Raw genomic sequence first — 23,798 nt, 5'->3', positions numbered from 1 at the left:
TCGCATTACTTATGTTGTCAAAGTGTTTTATAGTATGGTTAATGGGTATTTTGTACTTTTTTTTTTTTTTTTTTCAGGATGTTCCCATGGGGCAGTATCATTTTCAGCGTTGCAGAGAGAGGTAAATTCATTTTTAAAAATCACTTATATAAATTACATATAAATATACATATACATCCATATGCGTTCACAGAGATATAAGGCATACTTTCAAACATAGAGGGTCGTTTCTCATCCAGATGATTTTTTTCTGCTCATGTCTCTTAGATATAGAAGGGCTATGAAAACAGGTTTTGCAGATATTTTACTTAAGAATCGTGAATACACTTCCTACTAACAAATAGAATTATTCTGAATTAGTGTGTCAGTGGCCTACTGTTCATTTCTCCTAACAACACAATTATTCTTCCAGTGTGGAGAAAATTATGTACAGGAAAATTCAGAGAGGAGACATAGATTGGGGAAGAAAACAGAAGCTGGAAAGGGCTTCTAATAATTTGTGTTACAACATGTAAGATATGTACTAAAAGGCACATTTTGTGCATTTTGTTAATTGCTTTGTATTTGCATTGTACTTGATTGTTTCAAAGTCTGTAGTGTGTTTGCAGTACACACAGGGCTGAACTGATCTCTTTTGCTAAAAATACTCACAGTCTCTAAATGAAGAATGACTGCTGTTTAAAAAACAAGCCTAGCACTGTCAGGAATGTGAAATGGTTAAATTTTATTTTAATGACCCGATAATGTCTTTCCCTCAGAATTATAAGAAACATCACAAATACCATACAGTAGTTTGAGAAAACAATTAAAAGTTGGTATTTTTATTGTCTTTGGTTATGCAGACAAGTCATTCTGTCTATTCCTTCCCCATCTCTCTGCTTGGTAAATGTCTCCTAGACAAAACACAGGTTACTGGGGAGATATGCAATTACATGAAATATTTCTAAATTCCAGAAGTTGAACAAATTTTGACTGAATATGCATGATATTAATAAACGCAGTCTCTGGCTTTAACACCCAGCATTTATGTTTGGACAGTATCTCAAAAGAACTTGAGTTAGCCTTGTCATAAAAAGTGTATTTCACTCCAAAATAGATCCAAAAGGTACAAATATGGCTGAATATGAGCCAGCAGTGCGCTCAGGTGGCCAAGAAGGCCAACGGCATCCTGGCTTGTATCAGGAACAGTGTGACCAGCAGGGCTAGGGAAGTGATCGTCCCCCTGTACTCGGCTCTGGTGAGGCTGCACCTCGAGTACTGTGTTCAGTTTTGGGCCCCTCACTACAAGAAGGACATCGAGGTGCTTGAGCGGGTGCAGAGAAGGGCGACGAAGCTGGTGAGGGGCCTGGAGAACAAGTCCTACGAGGAGTGGCTGAGGGAGCTGGGCTTGTTCAGCCTGGAGAAGAGGAGGCTCAGGGGCGACCTTATTGCTCTCTATGGGTACCTCAAGGGAGGCTGTAACGAGGTGGGGGTTGGTCTGTTCTCCCACGTGCCTGGTGACAGGACGAGGGGGAATGGGCTTAAGTTGAGCCAGGGGAGTTTTAGGTTAGATGTTAGGAAGAACTTCTTTACTGAAAGGGTTGTGAGGCACTGGAACAGGCTGCCCAGGGAAGTGGTGGAGTCACCATCCCTGGAAGTCTTCAAAAGACGTTTAGATGTAGAGCTGAGGGATATGGTTTAGTGGGGACTGCTAGCGTTAGGTCAGAGGTTGGACTCGATGATCTTGAGGTCTCTTCCAACCTAGAAATTCTGTGATTCTGTGAAATGTTACCATGTGTCTTGATAGCATGTTGTTGGAGGGAGTTTCTAGAAACAATTACTAGAGTCTTCTTTCCATACTGGGGTGTATAAATAAGATTTTAGATAATGCTAGTTAGTCATTCCCAGAGGATGAAGCTGAGATGATAATAAGCACTTTGAAAATCAGTGTTTTATTAGAATATCAAAAGGTGGGTTTTGAAGCCTGACTGTAGTCTTCCATTTGTGGCAAATCTTACCTTGTTACATTATATTCTTATGTTGTTAGAGATCTGCCAAGAAAATTAAGTGTGATTAAATTATGTAACCTCATCTGTCTGGTTATTCCTTTCAGGCAGATTGTTCCATATGTGAAGAATGAGTTGTGAGCACTTATTTACCTAAATTCTGTAGCATTGAATAGACATTAATTTTTTTTTTTAAGTTACTGAAAGTACACTACTATGGTTTCTATATGAATGTGAATCCTACAACAGGTTATCAGTTATTGGGAAATAACCCAAAAGCTTGATGTAGAAGAAGGTCTGTGCTACCTTTAACAGGTTTCAGTTTGTAGGGTAAGAAAATTTTGGTAAGCGAAGAGTCAAATTTCAGAACTGAAAGTTTACTTCTTATAAAACACTGTTATTAAGTAAACATTGGATTTAAGTTTTCAACACACAGAAATATAATCTGGCAATATTTGATATATTATGGTTTTAAGCAGAGCACAGCTGCTGGAAGAACTGATGATGTTTGCAGTAACATGTTAGTGAAGGTAAACCCTCTGCTGGGTTCATGCTGAGTCCAGTGAAAAGAAAAGACGTTTTTTTTCATTGCAGTTGTGTTATAAGTTATAAAAAGAGGAATGTGGCATATGGCTGAAACTAATTTCAGATTTGGGGGTCATTTTTCTTATTAAAAACATTTCCAAGAAAAGAAGAGTTCACAGGCTTTCTGTAGAGAATGCTTATGCAACAATGCACTAGCACATTATTGCTCATCATACAACCCTGACAAAGATATTTTAAAATAACTGCAAGAAATGTTGTATGAATTTCAGCACATTCCTATTGTTTTCCATGAATTCATAACATTATGGAGGACTTCCCCTCAACCAGAATATTTTGAACTGCTTACTTTTTTTTGAAGAAGAAAGAAGTTTTGTTACAGTAGTTTTTTTTGAGTGCTCCCTAACAGCTGTTCTCTAGATTTTTATTTTATTTTAGTTTGGTTGGGGGGAGGTGGGGGGGGGGAGGAAGGGGAGAGAAATGGAGGTGAATGGGGACAGGAATGAGGACAGACACGGAGTATTAGCTTATGCTGTTTCTGTCAAGAGCTTGTTATGAGGTTCAGTGCGTCTGAAGCCTATGGAAACTAACATCAATTATCAGAAATGTTGCACATTTATCACTCCATTCCTTAAATTTAATGTTCATTAACAACGTAATGGTTTTCCAAAGTAAATTCCCACATTTTTCATTTCAGAACAAAATCACAGAAAAGAAGGTTTGAGGAGGAGCTGAATGAGAGGATGATTCAGGCCATTGATGGAATCAATGCTCAAAAGTATGTTTGTATCCTCTGTTGTCTCCTTCACATACATCTGTAATAGAGGGTAGTATTTACTATTTTGCCCTCCCACATGCACACAGTGGTCTGAAACTGTAAAGGTAGCACTGCTACTGGGATAGGAAGCTCTGCAGACTGTGAAGATAGGCTGTACAGTAACACTTTATGCTAAATGGGTTCACATGGTGCGACCAGAGTTTTGTCTTGCCTTGATTTTCATGGCAAAGGGATTTTTGGCTCCATAACTGTAGATATCTGTGCATTCATAGCTGTAACTCTACTGAGTTCTCTCATCTGAGAGAAGTGATATTAAGACACAAAAAGTAGCTGGCTCAAGAATCAGAGTGATGTGAAAATTGATGCTTCACAATTGTCACAGAAACATCTCCACAGAATTAGAAACTTTCCCTAAACTTTTAGTTTAATATCTCTTTGCTTCAGCTGATTGGTTGATTTCTTAGACAAGGCTGTGCTTGATGGCATATTGAAATTGTTGGGGGAGGCAACATGGCATGTATTGCTTCTGTGTCCTAGGAAGTGCTGGAGGCGGTATTGATGTTCTCTGTTTGCTAGCAAATAGATAAGACTGAGAGAAAAATCAATAACAGTCCAAAATAAATGGTCAGATTTCTTTTCTTTGTCTGATGAAATAAGGGAGTTGTTCTTCAAAAATGTGAATTCATAATTGTGATGAATGCATGTTTCCCCCCTGTTTCTGTTTCTCAGAATCCTAATTAGCTGAATATATACCTAATTATTAAATGTTTGTATGTCTTTTTTTTTTTTTCAATCTGATAGTCCTGTTAAAAGATGCTTGGTGTTAGGAAAATATAATATGTTTCAGTTATTATTTATAGAAAATGTTATTGATAGTTATAGGTCATACAAAGAATACAGTGAAAGAGATCATCTGGTAGGCAAAGCCTTTTTGATTATGCTATACTTGCCTAAAACAGTTGTACAACTTTTGACAGCTTTTCTGTGTCTTTAGGTACACTTCCTCTGATAATTGGGCTTTAAAATGAAAGTCTGATGTCAAAAGTATAATATCTTGTATGTATGCATTAAGATAAACTATAGTTATTCCCTGGGTAACCTGCTCTAGGGTGGCACTGCTTGAGCAGGGGGTTGGACCAGATGATCTCCAGAGGTCCCTTCCAACCTCAACACTTCTGTGATTCTATCATAATCACACCGTCTTTTATCTCAAAGAATCTGTATCTTACCTAATTAGTACATAAAATTCAGAGAAACTTAAGGATAAAAAAGGTTTGTGTGATAAAATGAATTGCTGCAAAAGTTTCAGTTCTTTTGTGAATTACGCAGGGAACTGCAGATGGGTTAGGAATGATCTCGCAGATCAAAGAGGCTGAATGCCACCTTCCAAAATTGAATTATCTACCTCCCTCTCTATTAATTTGATGAATGAATCCCTTAAGCTAGATTATTTGATTGGGTATATGAAAAAAAATATATCAAAAGTGTTTATTCCCCAAACAGCAAGTTAATTAAATAATATTTTAACTTTGTGAATGCTAAGTACTCAGAAAAAAAAAAAAAAAAAAAAACAGATTAAAAAAAAAAAGTCACATATCTGGGACATGAAACTAGTCACTTTTTTGTTGTTTTGTAATTTTGCTTCTTTTTTACTTGTTTCTCAGCTGTAAAAGGAAAATACTATTATCAGCTAAACTAAAGGAGTGGTTTTAAAGCTAAACTTTTTGCATTCTGTAAATCAAAAAAGCAAATATTCAAGAAAATCTGTGAGGCAACTCGTATTTTTATGTGTTTTTAAGTGTAAAGCTTGGATTGTATAGCAAATGGGTCTATGGCTGAAAGAAGAAAAAACATTATAGCACATAAAATACGATATGAAAGTTACTATTCTTTTAATCTTGCTTTTATTTTTAATTAGGAAAATGCATAAAATAATTAAAAAAAAAAAAAAAAAAAAAAAACAAACAAACAAACAAAAACAACAAAACAAACAAACAAAAAAAATTTATAGTACAGAGCCATTGTTTCTTTGATCCTGGGCTATCAGCAAGGTCTGACTCTTTTATCCCCATCATGGTTCTTTACCCGGTGTCATTCTCTGGAAAAAGTAACTGGTCACAAGCGAATGGTCATTTTATGTGGGTCTTTGGACATTGCTTGCCCAGTTGTTAACAGTTAGTACTGAAGATACATATGCTCAGCTTCTCTCTGTCAGCTGAGTGCCTTAGCTGTAAGGGTGTAACATCACTTTTCTCCAGTGTTTCTTTTCCCAGCACCTTGAACATGGTGTTCCTGGCTGTGAAGTGCATGAAGTGCACAGGATGGGTTGAGAAGCCCTTGTTATGCTCGGTGGTTAGGGGATTTTTGCAGAACGTGTGGTGGAGAGACAGTAATCTAAATATATTCCTAGAGGTAGATAAAGTAAAGTTATTTTGCTATTTGATAAATAGGTTACTTTGTTAAAGAGACACATTCTCTATTTTTTGTCTAAGTCACAATGGCTGCTGTGATCTGCACACACATTGTCTACCAGACAAGGGCCTAACCAGGCGCCCCTGTGGATACGGGTAGAAGTCAAGTGTCTGTCTGTGTTGATCCTTGAACTGCAAAAGAATCTGAAAACAAATTTGATGTTTAGCTTCCCAGGTGGCATATTCCCATATCCTTGCAGATAGTTTGGTACGGTTTATGCTCATCAGGGAGTCAGGCAGAATTTTGCAGCCTTGTCTCTATGCCAAAAAGCCCTTACCTTTGCTTATTCTCTATGCTTATTCTCTACTTCTATTTGTCTCTGCTGCACTCTGTCCCTCATCTCAGACCTCTTAGTTCCTACTGAATCCTTCTGCTGGCTCTCCTGCTTTCTCTCAGTTCTGGCTGTTCCTTTGCCTACTTATTTGCTTTTAATCCCATAGAGCCTTTTGTCTGAGTCTTGCTCACCCTTCTGCGGTAGATGTCATGTTTCTTTTTCTTTCTTCCTGGTTCCTGGAGATTCTGACTGACTTTTTTTCTGTAGAAGACTACAGCTGGACCTCAACAAAATGTTGCTATATGTACAACAGCCTGTCCTACCTGTTTCTACTCACAATCCTAGCTACAATCAGACATAAATGTGAGGCATTTTGGATCAAACTGGAAAATATGTTTGAATTAAACATATTTTGTACTGAAGATGTTTTCACCTTTTTATATTGAAACTGATTGGATAGGAACAGAAGGAGTCTCCCAGGCAAGGAGACAAATATTTTAGAATTCACAAGTAAAAACTAATAGCTTACAACCCTCAACAACAATAGCTTTCTCCTCTCCTGTTCTCCTGAGATTCTAATTTAGGATGTTTTCCATTGTGGTTCATTGCTGCTATCCGTCTGCATTGCAGTCTCTCAATTTAGACATTCCCTTTTATTTAGAAGGCATTAGATACAGTACTAGCTTAGAGTCTAATTTAAAGTTATTGCTGGAAAGGTTGCAAAAAAAATCTCAAGCCCAGCTATTAGTGTTCAAGCTCAAATATTATAAGTTCACAGAAGTAGAGTGTTTAAATAGTTTTCTCAAGTTTGTCTAGACCCCTTGAGACTGAAGCAATGTAACCTCTTGAAATTTTAATATTCTGTTTCTTTTCAAGTGTCCATTAAAATAAATGTGGACTTTCATATTAGAACATTTGATTTTCTAGAAGTTATATCAAGCTTTTGTCAAGATTCACTCCTTTTAAAATAGGTTTGTCATTTCACTGCAAGTACTTGTTCTATTCTGTATTTCTCATCATTGAGCAGGGAAGAAGTCCTTATAATCAGTAAAACGGTCAAAATCTACCTCTAGAGTACATGGTCATAGTCCATATACTAATACATCTCAAAGACAAAATCACTCCACCTTTCTTTAATAATAATTTTTAATTTCTCTTTTCAAATAGGAGTATAATTTGCCTGCCATTCTTGCATATTGTAACAATATCCTTTTTATAAGTAACTTGCAAAGGATTTCATTTTATCTCAGGTTCTATTCTGCACATTGTAGTACTATGGTATTTTGGATACCAGTGGTATGTCAGTGTGAGAATTGTATCATGTAAATGTTTCCCTTGATTGTCTTTGGGAATGATACACAGAAAAATGGCTCATATGAACTTTTGTTTGATATGTACGTTACCAATAGAAATCTACATGTAAATGGAGTGGAGATTTGTAGTATCCTTTTCTACTCTCAGTGCAATTCACCATATAAGTTTCAAGACAAAAGAACTTGCTTTCTTCACAGTTATTTTCTTGTTTTACTGCATTTCAGTGATATAAAAAGACAGGACTACTTGATTCTTGTATCAGTTATGATGTTTTATATTGCCTTTTCTAGGCAGTGGCTTAAATCTGAAGACATTCAAAGAATATCACTTCTTTTCTACAATAAGACTCTGGAAAAAGAAGTAAGTTATTTTCACTGCAAGTTCACAATGGATTCCTTCTTTGCCTGATCCTAAGTGAGGCCTGTGTACCTTGCTTTTGTAAGCAACCATAGCCACAGCACCCCTCCTGCAATGAGAACTGCTTAAAACTTATGATTAATATTCTACCTCATTTTCAGTAGAAATGTTTTGAGTATGATATTACGCACTGCTTTCATGTTGCAGGGCAATTTTTGTGGTGCTCTGCAGTTCACTAGAATTTCTTGAATTTTTCAGAGTGGTACACATAGAGGTGAGAGGAGGTTTGATGATCCAGATTTGGTGTAACTGGAGCAAAAAATTCTTATGTTCCATTACCTACATACTTGAAAGGCATTTATCAAACTCAACCATTTCTCTTTTTTTCCTTTTGCCATGTCCCAAAGACTCCACCTCTAGTAGCAATAGTCTTGCAATAATTTCAGTTTATCATTAGTTTTCTTCATATGCACTTGATGCTCACAGTCATTTCAGAGAAACAATACTGTAAATATTATTTAAGAAAAACGCCTAGGATGTCTTGGATGCAATACAGTAAATGTTCTTATGACTAATATATTTTATAAAACATGTTTGAGACGCATTTGCAGGTGAGGTAAATGGTACTGTTTGCAGTCCTTGAAGTAATGGTCAAAATGAAGGTTTCCTCCATTTTAGGTGACTCTTGTGACCACTAGCCTAGGAAGTCAGGCCTTTATTCTTGTTGTTTAATGGCCTTGTGGAGCTTGAGTGTGTTTCAACATGCTGACACATCTTCAGCAGGAAGACTAGAGAGCTCCATTTTTCCCCTTCCCAATAAGCATAAGACAGCAAATAGCTAAGCAGTTATGGTGTCCCTCAGGGAAGAGGTAAGTTTGACCACATATGGCTGTATAAATGAGTGAACCTGGTAAGAAAGTGGTAGGGGAAGCACTACCATACTGCATATCAAAGGCGCAAACATCCTCTGGGTCCTACATATGTTCCAAAGACAAAATAAATCATTTTTGCAGGTGTCTTTCAGTTCAAAGCATCTGAAAGAATTTTAATGTTCTCTCACAGCTCAGCAGAATAGAGTTCTTGTGGCAGGCTGCCAAAGGCCTGTGTTGTATGACCTTGGCAATGCCTTATGGTGATAAAGCTTTCAAGACTTGTTGAGGCTGTATAGAGAGAAGAGGCAAGACCTGCTATGGTTTCACCCAGTGTTTAGAGAGTGCGCTGAATGGATAAAAGATGGGAGCACATTCAGATTTCAATGTGGACTGTACTAACTGATTAATTCTAAAGAAGAACTTGAGAGCAAACCACTTCAGACAATGAGGGAATCGGGACTTGGGAGAAAATCAGGGAGCTGAGTTATTTGGCTGTATAGATGCTCCCTGTAGGAGTCTAATCTCTTTTTGACTGTAGAATGCTATGGTGTGACACAAAACTAATTGTTCTTTTCAGAGATGGCTTTTTAAGATCTTTCTTCACTGCCTTTTAATGACTCACTAGTCCAATCTTGACTTTAAAGAACTCAGTAGGAAGCTTGATTTTGATTTAAACAGCAACTTTTCAGGTCCTGCAGGTAATAAAGAAATAATTATTTAACCTAAGGAGTGAGTTGCCTGACTTTGTTGAGAAATGGCTGGAGAAGTGTGAAATGAGTTTACAAGTGTGTTGGATTTTTTTGAGATTTTAGCAGCAACTCCAAGTCCAAAACTGTTGGAAGAGACCAAGATATAATAAACTTAATAGGAGGAACAATGACATTTGCTGCAAGAATACCCATCAAGCATAGTCATATTGGTGCCTTGGAATTCAGTTAGGTATATAGCAAGAATTACTATTAATATCTCACAGAATTCAAAACTGAAAAAGAGCTCTTGGGTTACTAACCTGAACTTCGTGTTCATATAAAGTTCAGTGCGCCAGCATGAAGGGCAGAACTTGGCACTAAGCACAAAGACACAGCTGCATGTTTGCAGTTAGAAAGCACAGCTCACACACTTTCTATTTTATGAGGTTTGTGTGCTGAACACTTTGTGAAAATAATCTTTGATATGTATTATTTTATTTTTTTTAAATAATCAAATCTTAAGCTCTTAGACTTTGAAACAACTTCTGTAGGGTAAGTAACTTCACTAGAACCAGTGCTTTGGTCATTTTGAGTACTTTGTTGGTTTCGATCCTAGATTTATCTGTCTCAAATAACAGAACAACTCAACTCTTCTAATAAATATTTCATTGGTTAATTCTTATGTTTCCAGACAGGCTAATTAGAGATTCATAAATAGTTTTTTGTGTCATGACAAAACAGATTAAACTGACTCTGTCCCATTGATATCAAGTGTTTACTAGTATCAGTGGACACATAAGGCCTTTTAATGCAGAGATAAAATATTTTCATTGAAGTAATATAACATAACCTCAGTAAATATCAGTATGATTGGTAGCTCTGCTGTTGGAAAAATAAATGTTATACAAAGCTGTAGCAGTTTACACTGTGTTGCTTCATGTTCTCAGAAGTTTCTATGTATTAATGTCAGTTGCAGTTCCTTATAACTGCTTCAGCCCATTTATATTTACTAATAGATGAAAAACAATTTGGGGAATTAATGACTGAGAAATTGTGTAAGCGTGGTCAGCCATTCTTAAAAATAAAAGTGCTCTCACTTTTCTTTTTTTAATTAAATTTTTTATGATGAATTTGAGATAGTCCTGATGTGAGGAGGGGAAAAAGCAAACCATTTCACATGGCTATTTAAGCTGTCCTTCAAGAGATGAGAGGATTCACTACTATGCATGATAATCCTTTCCCCTGTGTAAGTGGATATGATAGTCATTGAACAACATGAAATTTACTGTTGCTTACATCAGTATACGCGTATGTGCATCTTTAACTGGAATTTCAGTTGGGTGATGTTTTATCTGCTTTGGAAATTGTGTTCTTAACATTTACTCATTCTTTTTCCAGTATAGAGCAACTACTCTGCCTGCATTTAAGTATTATGTGACTTGTGCCTGTCTCATATTCTTCTGCATTTTTGTTGTACAGATTCTGGTATTGCCAAAGTAAGTGGTATTTAACATGTATTCATTCCTATGTTTATTTGGTTATTAAAGTAAAAAAAATATATAATACATATTATATACATACATGTATAAGTAAAACATTTTTGAATTGTCAGATGACAGAGGTCAATTTATGGAAATGAAGTTGTACAGAGAAAGCTGAGGATTTTAGGCCATGTTCAATGTTATGCTTGTTTCTAATTTTAAACACTGTCATAGCTTGGTGCCCAAATGTTGGTGTCAAATATTTAGTTTTTATTAAACATTTTTAATAAAATTTTTATTTAAATTTTTAGTTTTTCTATTTGAATTTAAAGATGTGTAATCATGAGAGTAATGAAATTCATATGTGCAAAAAATGTAAAACAACCTGTAAGTTTGTAAGACTACAACTATATGTAAAATAAGTGTGAGTATTGGGCTTAAAAGGGGGATGAAATGGATTGCAGAATTGGGGCTGTGATTAATTAGTTCTGTTTAACATATTACTGTGGTGATAGTGCTCTATTCTGCATAAAAATTGCATTACTATTTGTAAAGTGTCTCTTTTTAAAACTAAATATAATCAATTGATGGAATAATTATTGCCATCAGAATTTATTTGTATGAGATGATGGGAAAAATGGTGAGCTACTTTATACTTGCACATATAAATCAGCTGTTCTTTCTATTTGTGCATATTCTAAAAAGTCTGAGAAAAATTGAAGACAGTTCTAATAAATAAGATATTATTAGATTTCTTAAAATGGAATTTTGCTGTTGATTGTTTATATAATGGGCAGTTGATATTAGTTTTATAGCAATTGCTTCCAAAGCCAACACTGTATATTCTCTGTGATACAGTATTTCTTCAGACCTAGTATTTTCTCCTGTGTAGTGCTTTTGGGAGTAGTTTTTATAACATCAGTTGATGGATTAGTCTTGTGTTGTAGTACTTACATGTGAATTCAAAGCCAGAAGGAACTGTTAGGTCATTATAAATCGACTTTTCATACAGCAGACTTATTTTATAACATGTATAAAGTTTTACAGATTTCTCTTCAGACGTTATAGTGTTTTCTTTGCAAAGGTTTTCCCAACTAGTTTCTAATGTCTCGAAGACACTAGAGTTCAGCAGTATCCTGAAGCAGCATATGCTTCAGTCTGACTTAAGGCATCGTTACCACAAAATTAAAGTTGATGACTAATTTCATTTGTCCTTTTGCACAGTGAATGTATTTTACAAACTCTTATTTTGATTAGTACAGGAATTTACTCAGGGAACTTCTTTGTTAGTGTTACAACAAAAATTAAACTTGGATCTAACTAATGCCTTCTAACATTATGGCTTATGACTGTTTTTAGTGTTTTGATTTCAGTCATGAAAATGAATTTAGCTTTATAACCTTTCATATATGTAGTTAGATGCTCATTTTACTGTATCCTTATTAAGTCTCTTGAACCAATTGTGTAGCTCATTAAAATGTATCAGATACATGAAATTAGTGAACACTTGGGAACTATATTCAACTAAGGAAAGTGTCCTCCAACTTGTAAAAGCATATTACATGATCTCTTTTTAACATCAGGGCAAAAGATACATATGATTTATTATTTTCATTACTGAAATGTAAATTAATTTTGGTCCTTTCATAAATCTGCTTATTAAATTGTAAAAGCGAGAGTGTAAAATTAGATATTACTAACACAAATGGCGTTCAGCTTTAAGGGCTCTGTGAGTTAATTTAAAAGACACAAAAATGGAACTCAGAAAAGCAAGGTATTATACAAACGTCTGCAACTCCGCAGAAAAACTCTGGAGGTGTTGCAAATTAAAAAAAAATGAAGAGCAGAAAATTCACTGGTGTGCGTAATTGTATTTTTGGATAGTAAAATTATCTTCAGTATATTATAATTTTACTTGAGTTGCTTATTGGAGTGTATTTATTTATTGTCTTATGAAAGCATTCTGTAGTGTAATGAAAGTAACACTTTTGCTTTTTTTTCCTACTTTCAACCTTTATTTTAAAAATCCTATAAAAATTAGATATAAGCTTTTTTTTTTTTCTGCACAGCTGTAAACCAGGAACTCGTGGCTATTCTACTCATTTGCAATTAAGAAGCAATATTAACACCAGGAGCAAATGCTAGGCAGTTAGTAACTCTTGTGGCAATTTGGGGTTCTTCAATTAAAAAAAAAATGTTGTACAAAATCATCACAAATGTAACTTAAATCAAATGGACTCGAGTGCTACAAACATAATTTCCTTCCAGAAAGGAAAAGAAAAGCAAACAACCAAGCAAACAAACAAAAAACCCAACCACCATACATTATAGTTTAGTTTAAAGTTCTGTTCAGCCTTTTTCTTCTAAAAATTCTCGGAATTTTTAAATGGTGATTTAATGAAGACAGAGAGAAAAACTGCATCTGTCATTGGGTTTTATCGATCCACTATTCCATTAATCTGGTTTTGCAGCAGTGTAATATTATTGATTTCTGTGCAGGTACACCACCTGCTGCTTTAAAGTTGATTTGGAGATACTTTATAGTGAGTTACATCCAGCAGGTTGCAAATACATAAGTAATATCTCCAAGATCATGAGACATTTATTGCAAGGCTGAAATTATTAATGTTTTATTTTTCCTGGGGCCTAGAAACTGATGTGGTGTTTTCATTAAAAAACAAAAACAAAACAAAACAAAAAAACCCTTCACAAAAAGTAGTTAATGTAAATTTAAGCAAGTAAACAGTGTGTTGTAACAAGTGTTTTAAGTATTGTAAGGAATCTTTATTGTGATGTTACAGTGACCACAGATGTTGATCATGACATTTCCTCAGAACAGGCCTTTGGTAGCTTTTTAGCCTTCTTTGTTTACCAGGTGACAGAAATTATCTCTGGTAATTCACAGTAATCCCACCTTCTTTATTTAGAGAAAAAGTCAACTGACATGAAATTGATAGTGTTATTTTTTGAAATTCAGACTGCTGAACTGATGAAAATACCTATCTATTGACCAGCAAATACTTATTGTGCTATATGAGTAGGGATTTTGTTTGAGGCAACATTTAAGTTCTTTCCAAGTCTTCTCTCTGAAGCTGCTATTTTGAATAAATTATGTCCTTTTGTTCTGAATCATGCCAAGCTAACAGACATCTTGTTCTAGCCCTTGAAGATGGTTAGGCCTTAACATGGTATTCCAATCAGACGCAAATGTATTTCTCAAGAGAAAAGGATGTAATTAAAAACTTAATCTGAAGTCAGATGTGTAAAATTTGAGACATTATAAAAGAAAAAAAAGACACCATCACTGGCTATTTCTGCTGTATCTGATTAAAAAACAAAACCCAAAACAACCAATCAAACAATGACGACAACAAAATGAAATTCACTTACATGATTTTTTACTAATAAAGAAACCACTGTGCAGTTAGTCAGTCTGCATAGTCACTGAATGCATCAATGGCATCAGCCAAATCAAAAAAGAAATGGCTACTGTTAGACACCAAAAAAAGGTACAAAATCATTACTGTCTTCTATAATTGTCATTTGTAATTGCTTCATTATGATTCTATCACCTCAAGAGAATTTATGGTCAAAAAGTTGAAAACATGAATGTTAATTTCAGGGCAAGCTAAGGAAATTTATGTCCTATTAAGGTACATGTACAATTGGTCACATATTTTCCTGAAAGTTACAGAAGTGTAGAAAGAATACATTTTCTTCTCAATTTTTCAGTATCTATATCTTCATAATGAATCTTTATTTTTCAATTAAAGTGTTACCAATGAGAGAGACAAGTATGTGCAAATAGATTTTTTTTTCCAATCTCATACTGCCTCATAAAAATTAATTATTCAGAACAGATTTGTACTGATAAAACCAGAAAAATATGGAAAGACACTTAGACTTGTAACTATCTCAAGCCTTGGAAGTTCTTTTGTTATTTCCTCAGTTTTAGACTCTGTCCCTGTGTAGGTTATTGTAAAGGCTTGTCCCATCAGAGTTCCAGCAAGGTGCTGTAGTAGAGAACAGACCTTTCAGAAATGAGGGCATTCCTTGGAGCACAGGAAGAGGCAGGTGAAAAATTAACTGCCTAGGGGACCCCAAGTATGCTTCTGACAAAGTAGTTCACCTACATCTGTCAATGGAATGCATTTGGTGACTTCATTTGATGACTCGGCACAATAAAGGCAAGATTAGTTTACTGTAAAGACCTGTATTGTTTTTGTAATGTGACAGTGACAAAAAGTAAGTACATGTTCGTGCACTTCATCAAATGAGGTTTATTTATGTGGGCTCTTAATTTTTAGTGTTTTGCTTCCCATTATAACATCTTCATCCCATGTCACTCCTTCTAGAAGCAACATGAACTCTTTCAGTTCAGCCCAACTGCAATGCAAGTCGTTCCCAGAAAAGAAGGGGGAGTGGGGAGCAAAAAAGCTTACAACTATTTTTTCCTTGTACTCACCCCTCTGGATTCTAAGCCACCATTTTTCTTTTTTCCTATCCCCAGTCCTTTTCTTTGTCCCAATAATTAAGAGTCTGGTTCACTTTCCCAAGTGATTTCTTGTGCCACCCTGCTAACATCAACCAGTGACAATACATTCAAAACAGCTACAAAGACTTCTGTTCTTGTCTGTTGCCCCAGGATTAAGTACTCTGCATAAGCTTATATGTTCATTTTATTTCCTTTGCTCTCAAGTTTCTCTCAGTAATACCTTCATGTCTTCTACAAGGATGCACTCCAAACATATCTCACAAGCCTATTCTTGGGCTGAATCATTTCCTAAGATGTGCAACTTCCTTTTCAGTATGCTTTGCATCAGAGAAAGTATAGCAATAGTTTGAAATGCAGGAACGTGCATCTTACTGAAGGACAGATATGAGGAGGAGTGCTAATGTACATATAAAAAAGACTGCCTGTTAGTTAATTCATTTTCTTTCACCTCTTCCGTTGCTTGCTGGATTTAAAATTCTATAGGGTAGAAAGAAGCTAGTTTTATGTATGTTGATGTAAAACGTAATGTCTTAATGAGAAATTCTCCGAGAACATGTACTCAAAAGCAATAATGATTTTAAAATAATTTCTAAAGGAAACATAATTTCAAGGTGAATATATGTCGTGAACTGCCAGTTGTTTGTTATTCACCAGCTGTTCACATTAACACAAAAATTGGTGAATACTTAGCATATAGGAGGTTCTCTGTAGGATTGGCAGGGAAGCTCACAAATTGCTTTCAATGACAGCAATAAAGCATCAAATTCATTTTTGAAGTTTCTATTTTTTTCTAAAATAGTTTCTATAAGTGTTATTAAAATGGATCATTTTTTTTTTCCAATATTTGTACATAATCCAAGGAAACTGATACATGGAGTTCTACTCCTAAATTTTTAGTATTAGAGTTTCAAAAATATATATATTTGAATTCACATCATTTCTAAAGAACACAGATGTATCCTTTTATTAAGAATATATTTTAACTCTGAATCATAGGTTTATGGGGGAACTAGCTTAAAATGTATTTATTATATTTGTGGAAAAAGCAAGGGATATAAAGTTTATTTCAAAATCATCATGCCGATATTTCTAGCAAAAAAATGTTTGCTAAAATAAGATATTTGCTGGGGCTAAAAGTAGCTGAGAGATATTTTCAAATTTTACAAAAAATGCCAAATCTGTGGTTAAAGTTGAAAGTAGACACTCAGGTGAGGGTCTTCATGACAATGTCTGGTTCTTTTCCTTGAACAACTTAGTTGGTCTAGAGCTTCTCATCTCCTCTTGGCATGCATTAAATGTAATTACGTCCAACTACTTCTTTCCCTAGGCAGCCATGCTAAGTAGCTCTCATATAGTTCCTGGCGGAGCACTTATGCTCTGCTGTGGTATTCATATACAAAGATTTCCACATCTGCAGCATGCATACATGCACAGATTCTTTCTGTATCCCTTTTTCTGTTTACTGAGTCCTAGCATTTTGGCTAGACTAGCTATATATTTACATATAGACTACTATATATTTGTAGTATACATGAAAAGAATGTTGAGTAAGGAATGTTGAGTAAGGATGATTTCAGGAAGCATGTAGATTATTCAGTTGTTTTATATGATTTTTTAAATTTTTTTTTAATTATTATTTTAAATCTGTTCTTTTTTCTTTTCTTCATGGTGTTTAGTCTTCCTTCCTATCATGCTGCCTGTCCTCTGATGCTTCAGAATCGACTGGCCAGCCAGTCAAATTTGATAAAAAAATTGAGGTTTCAGAGGTGTTAAATTCATGAAACCCATTCATGAAATTAGGGACCTTGTTGACAGAGACACAGTAGTATCTCAGATAAGACAGATGCCACAGGCTGTAGCTACAAGACACTGAAAACTGGACATCATTGCTCCCTGCTGTTTCTTTTCCTACCTTTAAGGGAAAGGTACATTACCACGACAAAATTATTTTGTAAATCTAGCAGACTCTTCTTATATCAACTACAAAAAATACAGCAGTAAGGTTCTTGAACAGAGCCTTTTAAAAGCAAATAAAACACAACCTCGGTGCTGTTAATTCACTCTGCCATTTAAATTATTTATATGAAAATTAGTATCTACCCATGATAATAATTTTGCAAAGTTAGAGATAAAACCAAAGCCAGTATTCCTTGAGGAAAAAAATAAAAATAAAAATAAAAACAAAACTCAGTGGTGTTATTTTTGACAGCTCATTTTTTATATGTGTGGGATCAAAAATGGCAGGAAAAAGGCTTGTCATTCTGGTAAGAATTGAAACTGTTTTTCCTTGGTTTTCATATTTGAAAATTGCAACTTGGTATTTTTTTGTATCATTATCTGCATTATATACAAATAAAGATCATGCTACAAATGTGTAACAAATAAATTAATACATGTTTTCTTATTTCTTGTAGAACTTCTATTCTTGGAATTTCATTTGGGGCTGCATTTCTCTTGCTTTCCTTCATTTTGTTTATCTGCTTTGCTGGACAGCTTTTGGTAGGTATTGAAGGAAAACTAAACCAGTAGTTTGTAGCTTCTTTTAAATGACATCTCCAGATTTTACCAAGTCACTCTGCCTTTATAGAATACCAATTTATTGAGAAAGACGTGCACCCTCATGCCTCTGAGGACATTGTTCTGTCCATGCTAGCTGTCCATGCTTACTGTAAAATGTACTCATTTATTTGAAAAACAAAAAATGCCAGTAGAGTAATTATCTTTTCCCCCCATGATGCTGAATCTTTTGGAAGGTCTGCATTATCATTTGATTGGTTTCGTTTTCTAATTTTTTTTTTTTTTTTTTGCTATTGTGCTTGCAGGATCTGAACTGTCTTATAAATGCGTTAATTTTGGGGACCACATTATTTGTTTATTTTTAAGTATGGCAGTATTGTATATTCTGAGTTTAGAGAGTATTTCACAGTAGTGATTTAATCTGATTTATAAGATTTTTGTAGTAAAATACTGATTTTGCTCTTGAGTGGTACAGGTGTTATTGTAATGCCTATTAGTGAACCATATAGTGAGCATATTAAAATGCTCAGTTTGAGAATTCAAGATTTGGCGTATAATCTAGAATAAATCTATTTGTAGACTTGTTTATAAAGTGTTCCATAATTACACACTGTTTGCTTATTTTTTTAAGGTCAGTTTATCTCTTACTTGCAACTATTCTTACTGTGCCATGTAAGAATTGACTTACTACATCACAACAGAAAACCTTTTGAAACAGAGCACTGAATTATTTCCACAAACCTCAGATAAATGAGTCAAAATGAAATACAGTTTCTATTTTGTATCCAAACATTGACTGCAGTTAACAGCAGTATACTGATATACCTCGGTATACAGCAGTATAACAGATGTACCAAGTCTTAAATTAGAAATGTTACACGGTTGTTGAGCCCGGAGAAGAGCAGTGCTGGAGGTGATCTGTCTAAATGCCTGATGACGGCAGTGTTCACTGGCAGGGCAAGAGGCAATGTGCACAAATTAAAACACATCTGAACACGAGAGGAAGCTTTCTTATGGTGAGGGTTGTCAAACACTGGAATGAGGAAAGCAAAAGTCTTGTGCCATTGGTTCTGTCATTGTGATCCATGTTACCAGAGGCAGTAAAATGAAAGATTCAACTTTCCACGCTCCAGGTAACTAAAGGGATATGCATTGCTGCTATCTGTGAAGGCTCTGGTGAAGTTAATCCCCAGTTCTTCACCATCTTTGCATTTTTCACAAGTTCCCGTGAATAAAGCTGAGAGAAAGAACTTTTATATAGAAGCAAAACATGCTCATGGGAAAGACAATTATGTCACCGTGCAGTAAAACAGTAAGGGAAGGTGGCCTGGCAGTTGAAGCAAGAAACAGAGGATTCAGGATTTTATAATTGCTTCCTCTTCCCCTTGTGAGGCTTCTAATTAACCAGGATATGTTTTTTAAAAAATGTAATTAATCTGCATTTCAGTTGTCTTTCCTATAAGGTAGGGATAGCTCCACTGCTCAGGAATTATTCTGAGGTATACATGCATCAGTATTTTTTAACGTTTTTATATCCTTGGAGTGAGGTCCTAGAGGTTTTGTTGTTATTTAATAGCAAAAGTTAGCAATCAAGCATGACATTACATGAAAACTATTTGTTATTGACATAACAGGAAAATGATGGAGTCAAGAGTAATGCTGTTGAATGACGAAATGAGGAAAAAAAATCCTTCATGGGAAAGCTAGACTTTTTTGTATAGGATGAAAAGTTGCCTGTGAATGGGTATCAAGGAGTATTGGGATGTAAACTCTCCTGGAGATTTGATCAACTAATATAGCATAGGAGGAATGCAACATATTTTTTCTGCTATTAAGTAGATGGCTAAGCACATTTACCAATTCAGAGTTCAGGATTCCTGCCACTTGAATAATATCTAGCACATACTTTCAATGCTTTTTTTCCCTATGTTTCATATCCTTAGAAATGGAGAGCTATTGCATTCGTGTTAACTTGTAAGATGCCATGTTGTAACCCAGATAGCTTGAAGAGATGTCTTTATGAGTTCAGCTACTCTAATGCAGAAGCTATGCTAAGAAGTCTTTCAGCAAGTAAGCTACGACCATATTTGCTGCAGCACTGATATTGCTTCACTAGCATGGACAGAGCTTTGTAAGGTGGTGGATGAGAGGCAGAAACTAGTAACAGAAGAGGTGGTAGGCTTATCTTTCCTGTCCTCTTTGTGCGATCTTTTCCTTTGTGGAAAAATACAAGTATTGTTCTGCAGCTTTAACCTCAGTTTCATCCTGTGTTATGTTTCAGTGCCATGTCCATTGCAGTATCTGACCCACAATTGTAAATGCTTTCTTTCTAGAAGGAAAAGCATGAAATTGTCAAGCCAACAAGTATCAGTATCTTCAGCATTCCCCTGCCAGTGTTTAGAGAAATCAAGCTTTATCATCCTAATCCTGACTTTTTTTTTTCGGTGTGAATTTTTCACATACCTTTTTCTTAAGGGGTACATTTCATATTCCCTTCCAGAAAGCATAACCTAAATGTATATGTGTTTTTGTGTATACACACCTGCACATAATTACAGTTTAGAATTGCCAAATATATCTCTATTTAAAATGCACAAAAAAAGAACAGAATTTTCTGGTCCTGACTGTCTGTAACAAATGAACTGTGATGGGATAACCCCAGTTAGGGGTCAGACAGCCACCCAGCTGCTTGCTCATTCTACCTTCTCACTGGGATGGGGGAGAAAATACAATAAAACAGCTTGTGTATCAAGGTAGGGAGATATTTTACCAATTACTGTTGTCAATAAAACAGTATTGACTTGCGGAAAATGAGTTTAATTTATCGCCAAATAATGATAATAATAAAGTAGTAAGAAACAAAGACAGATGATAAAGCCACATCTTTTCTCCCCCCTCCCAAAACTGCACCTTCGCTCTGTACTCTTCTACTCTAGAATCACAAAATGGTTTGGGTTGGTAGGGGCCTTAAAGATCACCCAGTTCCAACCCCACTGCCATGGGCAGGGACACCTCTTGCCAGACCAGGTTGCTCAGTGCCTCATCTAGCCTGGTCTTGAACACCTCCAGGGATAGGGCATCCACAGCTTCTCTTGAACTTGCAGTAGTAGTCAAATATTTTTATGGCTGTTAAAAGATTAATAGAGTGGGACCTGTAGTGCTGGCAAGACCAGCAAAATCTGAGTTCATGTTGGGACACCTGGCTGTCACTACATTATACACTTGTCTCAATACTTTGACACTTCACCCTCTCAGTCTCTATGGATCATGAATGACTGTCATCGCTGCAGAGTAAGGCATGCAAAAATCAACTTTGAAAAAGCTCGTCTGTTTGATTTTAATTTCCTAGGTAAATGAAAAAAAAATCCACCCTGTAATGCTAAAATTACTATTTAAATTAAATTCTTCCAGAATTTAATTACAATATTATAAGAAGAGATTTTTGCTTAGTCTTTCACTTTGAATTTATTATTAGTTGATTTTACTGTTCAGCAGCACTGCAGCACAGTCCAGCTCAATCTTTTATGGAGTGATAATATTGGTGATTAAATAAGAATAGAAATGCTCCCATCAAACAGTGTGGTACAGTGGTAGCACAAATAACAAGGTTACAGAATTGCAGATCATGTCTTTTATACATACAATCTTGGGCAAACGGACTGAGTGCTGCAAGGTCTAAGAATTCTCACAGAAACTGTTTGTCTATAGACATTAAAACTTCATAAATGCTAGCTAAAATTGGCATGAGTCCTGAAATATGAAACGGATTTGTACCTTTTACATTGTAATTACTTCTTTGTCCCTATGCTTTTTTTTTTTTTTTTTTTTTTTTGGGGGGGGGGGAGGGGTGAATAATCACCGTATTCAGAGTTAAATCTTAAAATTGTGAGTATTTTTAGTCTTAAAGAGCCTTTTTGGCATATATTTTAACAGCTAAAATGTAGGATTTTTTTAAAATATTTTTGAATCTTTGCTTTCCATTTTTCTTGAGACGTTGCCTTTCCAAATTCTATAAATAGAGGACAGTGACTTTAGCTCATAAGTGTACTGTGTCTCTTCTTCTTGAAGTATAGAAAAGTTGAGTTCATAGAGTGAGTGCAAAATGCATGAGACCTAGTAACTGTTTAATGTGTTTTACCTCCTGATATGAATGCAGGGAAGTAGAGACCTCATTACCTAAATGATGTATTGGAAAATGTAATTCAATCCATTGGAGAAATGCAGTAAGCTAGTAAGGCAAAGATCTCTGTGGTAGCTGATATAGCCCTGACAAATAACTAGTTAGTTTCAGGCAGATGCTCTTTGTGTAGTGGTTCAAGTACTTTCTCAAAAAATTGTTTGTATTACTTGCATGCACTTAATTGGTACCACATAATCTTTCTGTTAGTTATTTTCTGTTATTGTGGAATGGCCTTTTTGTTATATTTATATCCTGCAAAACTACCTACTTCAGCTGACAAGGGAGAACATCTGAACATGTTTATAGTCTCTTAAATATGCCATTGGACCATAGAATTAGCATAACACAATGCCAATAAAACATCAGAAAATAATTGGCTCCACAATTAAGAAAAATGATCTGATTTGAGGTCACAAGAGCATTTAACAAAGTGCAACCAGTATGTGAGCAGCACTGTCCCTGCTAGAAGAGAGAATGTAGTTTATTAGCTGCATTACACCACATCCCTGTATAAAGACTGATACACAAGCTTCAGCTTCTGAATTTTACTGTAAAGCAATTGGCCCTGGTACTTAACAGTCAGAGAGACTGTGTACACTCAAGATATTCAGAAGATTATTTATTCCTGTCTGCAAGGACAGGAATATCAGCACAAGCACTACTTGGAAATTATTTTCTCAACCTGGAACCTTACCTCTGAAGTGTATGTTTCTCTTGCGCAGATAGAAATGAAAGATCAAGGCCCTTCTGTTCCACTATTCAATAGTTAAGTCTTAGCTTGTAAATTAAGATTAAACACTATGACGAAGGAAGGCAGGGAAAACCCAGAAAGGCACTTTGGCAGCTACAGCAGAATCCATGAAAGAGAGTCACCAAACCTAGAAGTCATTTTGATGAATCTCTAGCACAGGCACGGCAATGGCAAATCCATCATCATTAAGTAAGGTACTGTGTTCAGACTTCTCAGGGAAATATCCTAGCCAGCAAACTGGAGAGATTGAACTGAGTTACATCCCATCCTTTTGATGATAGATGGTCCCCTGGTGTGATGCTAAGAGGGAAGGATGGGACTTGATTTGCTACAATCCTTCATGGTTCCAGGATTATGTGATTCAAGGACCATACATTCCCACTGCCTCTTTATTAGCATTGAAGTTTGTACCAGTTACCTGCACTTGGTATGAGCAGTACATGCACAGAGAGCTAATTGCTGGAGGGCCTGGTTCCACACGGAAAGTAGGATGCTCTCATTGACAGCCTGGTGCTTGCCTCCAGTGCTCCATGACCCCAAAGGTCCACGAGGAGGGAACCTGCTTTGGGCATACCCATGGTGTCCATCAGTGCTCACTGGAAGACTCCCACGCCTGGGTGGAAGACACCACACCAAAGAAGAACCAGTTGTGCACCCTAAATCGCTAATGTAGATGTAGCCTGTATCTCCAGGAATCCTAGTGCTGTGGAGCTGTGGAGAGCATTTCTGAGCCTTGTTGTAAGAGCTTCAGGGTTCCCAGTCACTGTCCTAAAGGATATTTCTACTTTTCAACTGTGTAGGGATGGGTTAATAAGCAAATACTCCAGGTAGTAGGATGTACCATTCAGAACTTCTTTCTCTACCTCAGCACCCTGGGCACTGTATTTAAAAAGTTGTTCAGGCTTGTTCTTTCTCCAAAGCCAGTGGCTCTTTAAATTTTTCATATGAAGTAGAAAAGCTTTGACAGGAGAGATTGAAAATGTCTTACCTTGAAATAGCATATAGTACAGTGACGCTATACATTTCTGAATGAGAAAAATATCACAGGAGGTACCAGCACTGAGTGCCTAAAGGCATATTTATATGGCTC

At 35.7% G+C, this 23,798-nt stretch overlaps 1 protein-coding gene across 1 annotated transcript in view; it reads left to right on the top strand.

Moving 5' to 3' along the window:
• ADCY2 (adenylate cyclase 2) overlaps window positions 1-23,798 on the top strand; it is a gene marked incomplete at both ends in the record, with an annotated part of 200,980 nt that overhangs the window by 138,368 nt on the left and 38,814 nt on the right. The window contains 5 exons of the mRNA XM_084281497.1: window positions 78-121; window positions 3,226-3,306; window positions 7,657-7,726; window positions 10,683-10,780; window positions 17,675-17,759. Of these exons, the coding sequence (XP_084137623.1) occupies window positions 78-121; window positions 3,226-3,306; window positions 7,657-7,726; window positions 10,683-10,780; window positions 17,675-17,759 (378 nt within the window). The remainder of the gene's footprint in view (window positions 1-77; window positions 122-3,225; window positions 3,307-7,656; window positions 7,727-10,682; window positions 10,781-17,674; window positions 17,760-23,798) is intronic.

The sequence above is a fragment of the Netta rufina genome (genome assembly GCF_964035555.1).
Source record: "Netta rufina genome assembly, chromosome: 2".
Taxonomy (NCBI): domain Eukaryota; kingdom Metazoa; phylum Chordata; class Aves; order Anseriformes; family Anatidae; genus Netta; species Netta rufina.
The sequence above is the reverse complement of the archived record's forward strand: the minus strand, read 5'-3'. Positions and strand labels throughout refer to the sequence as shown.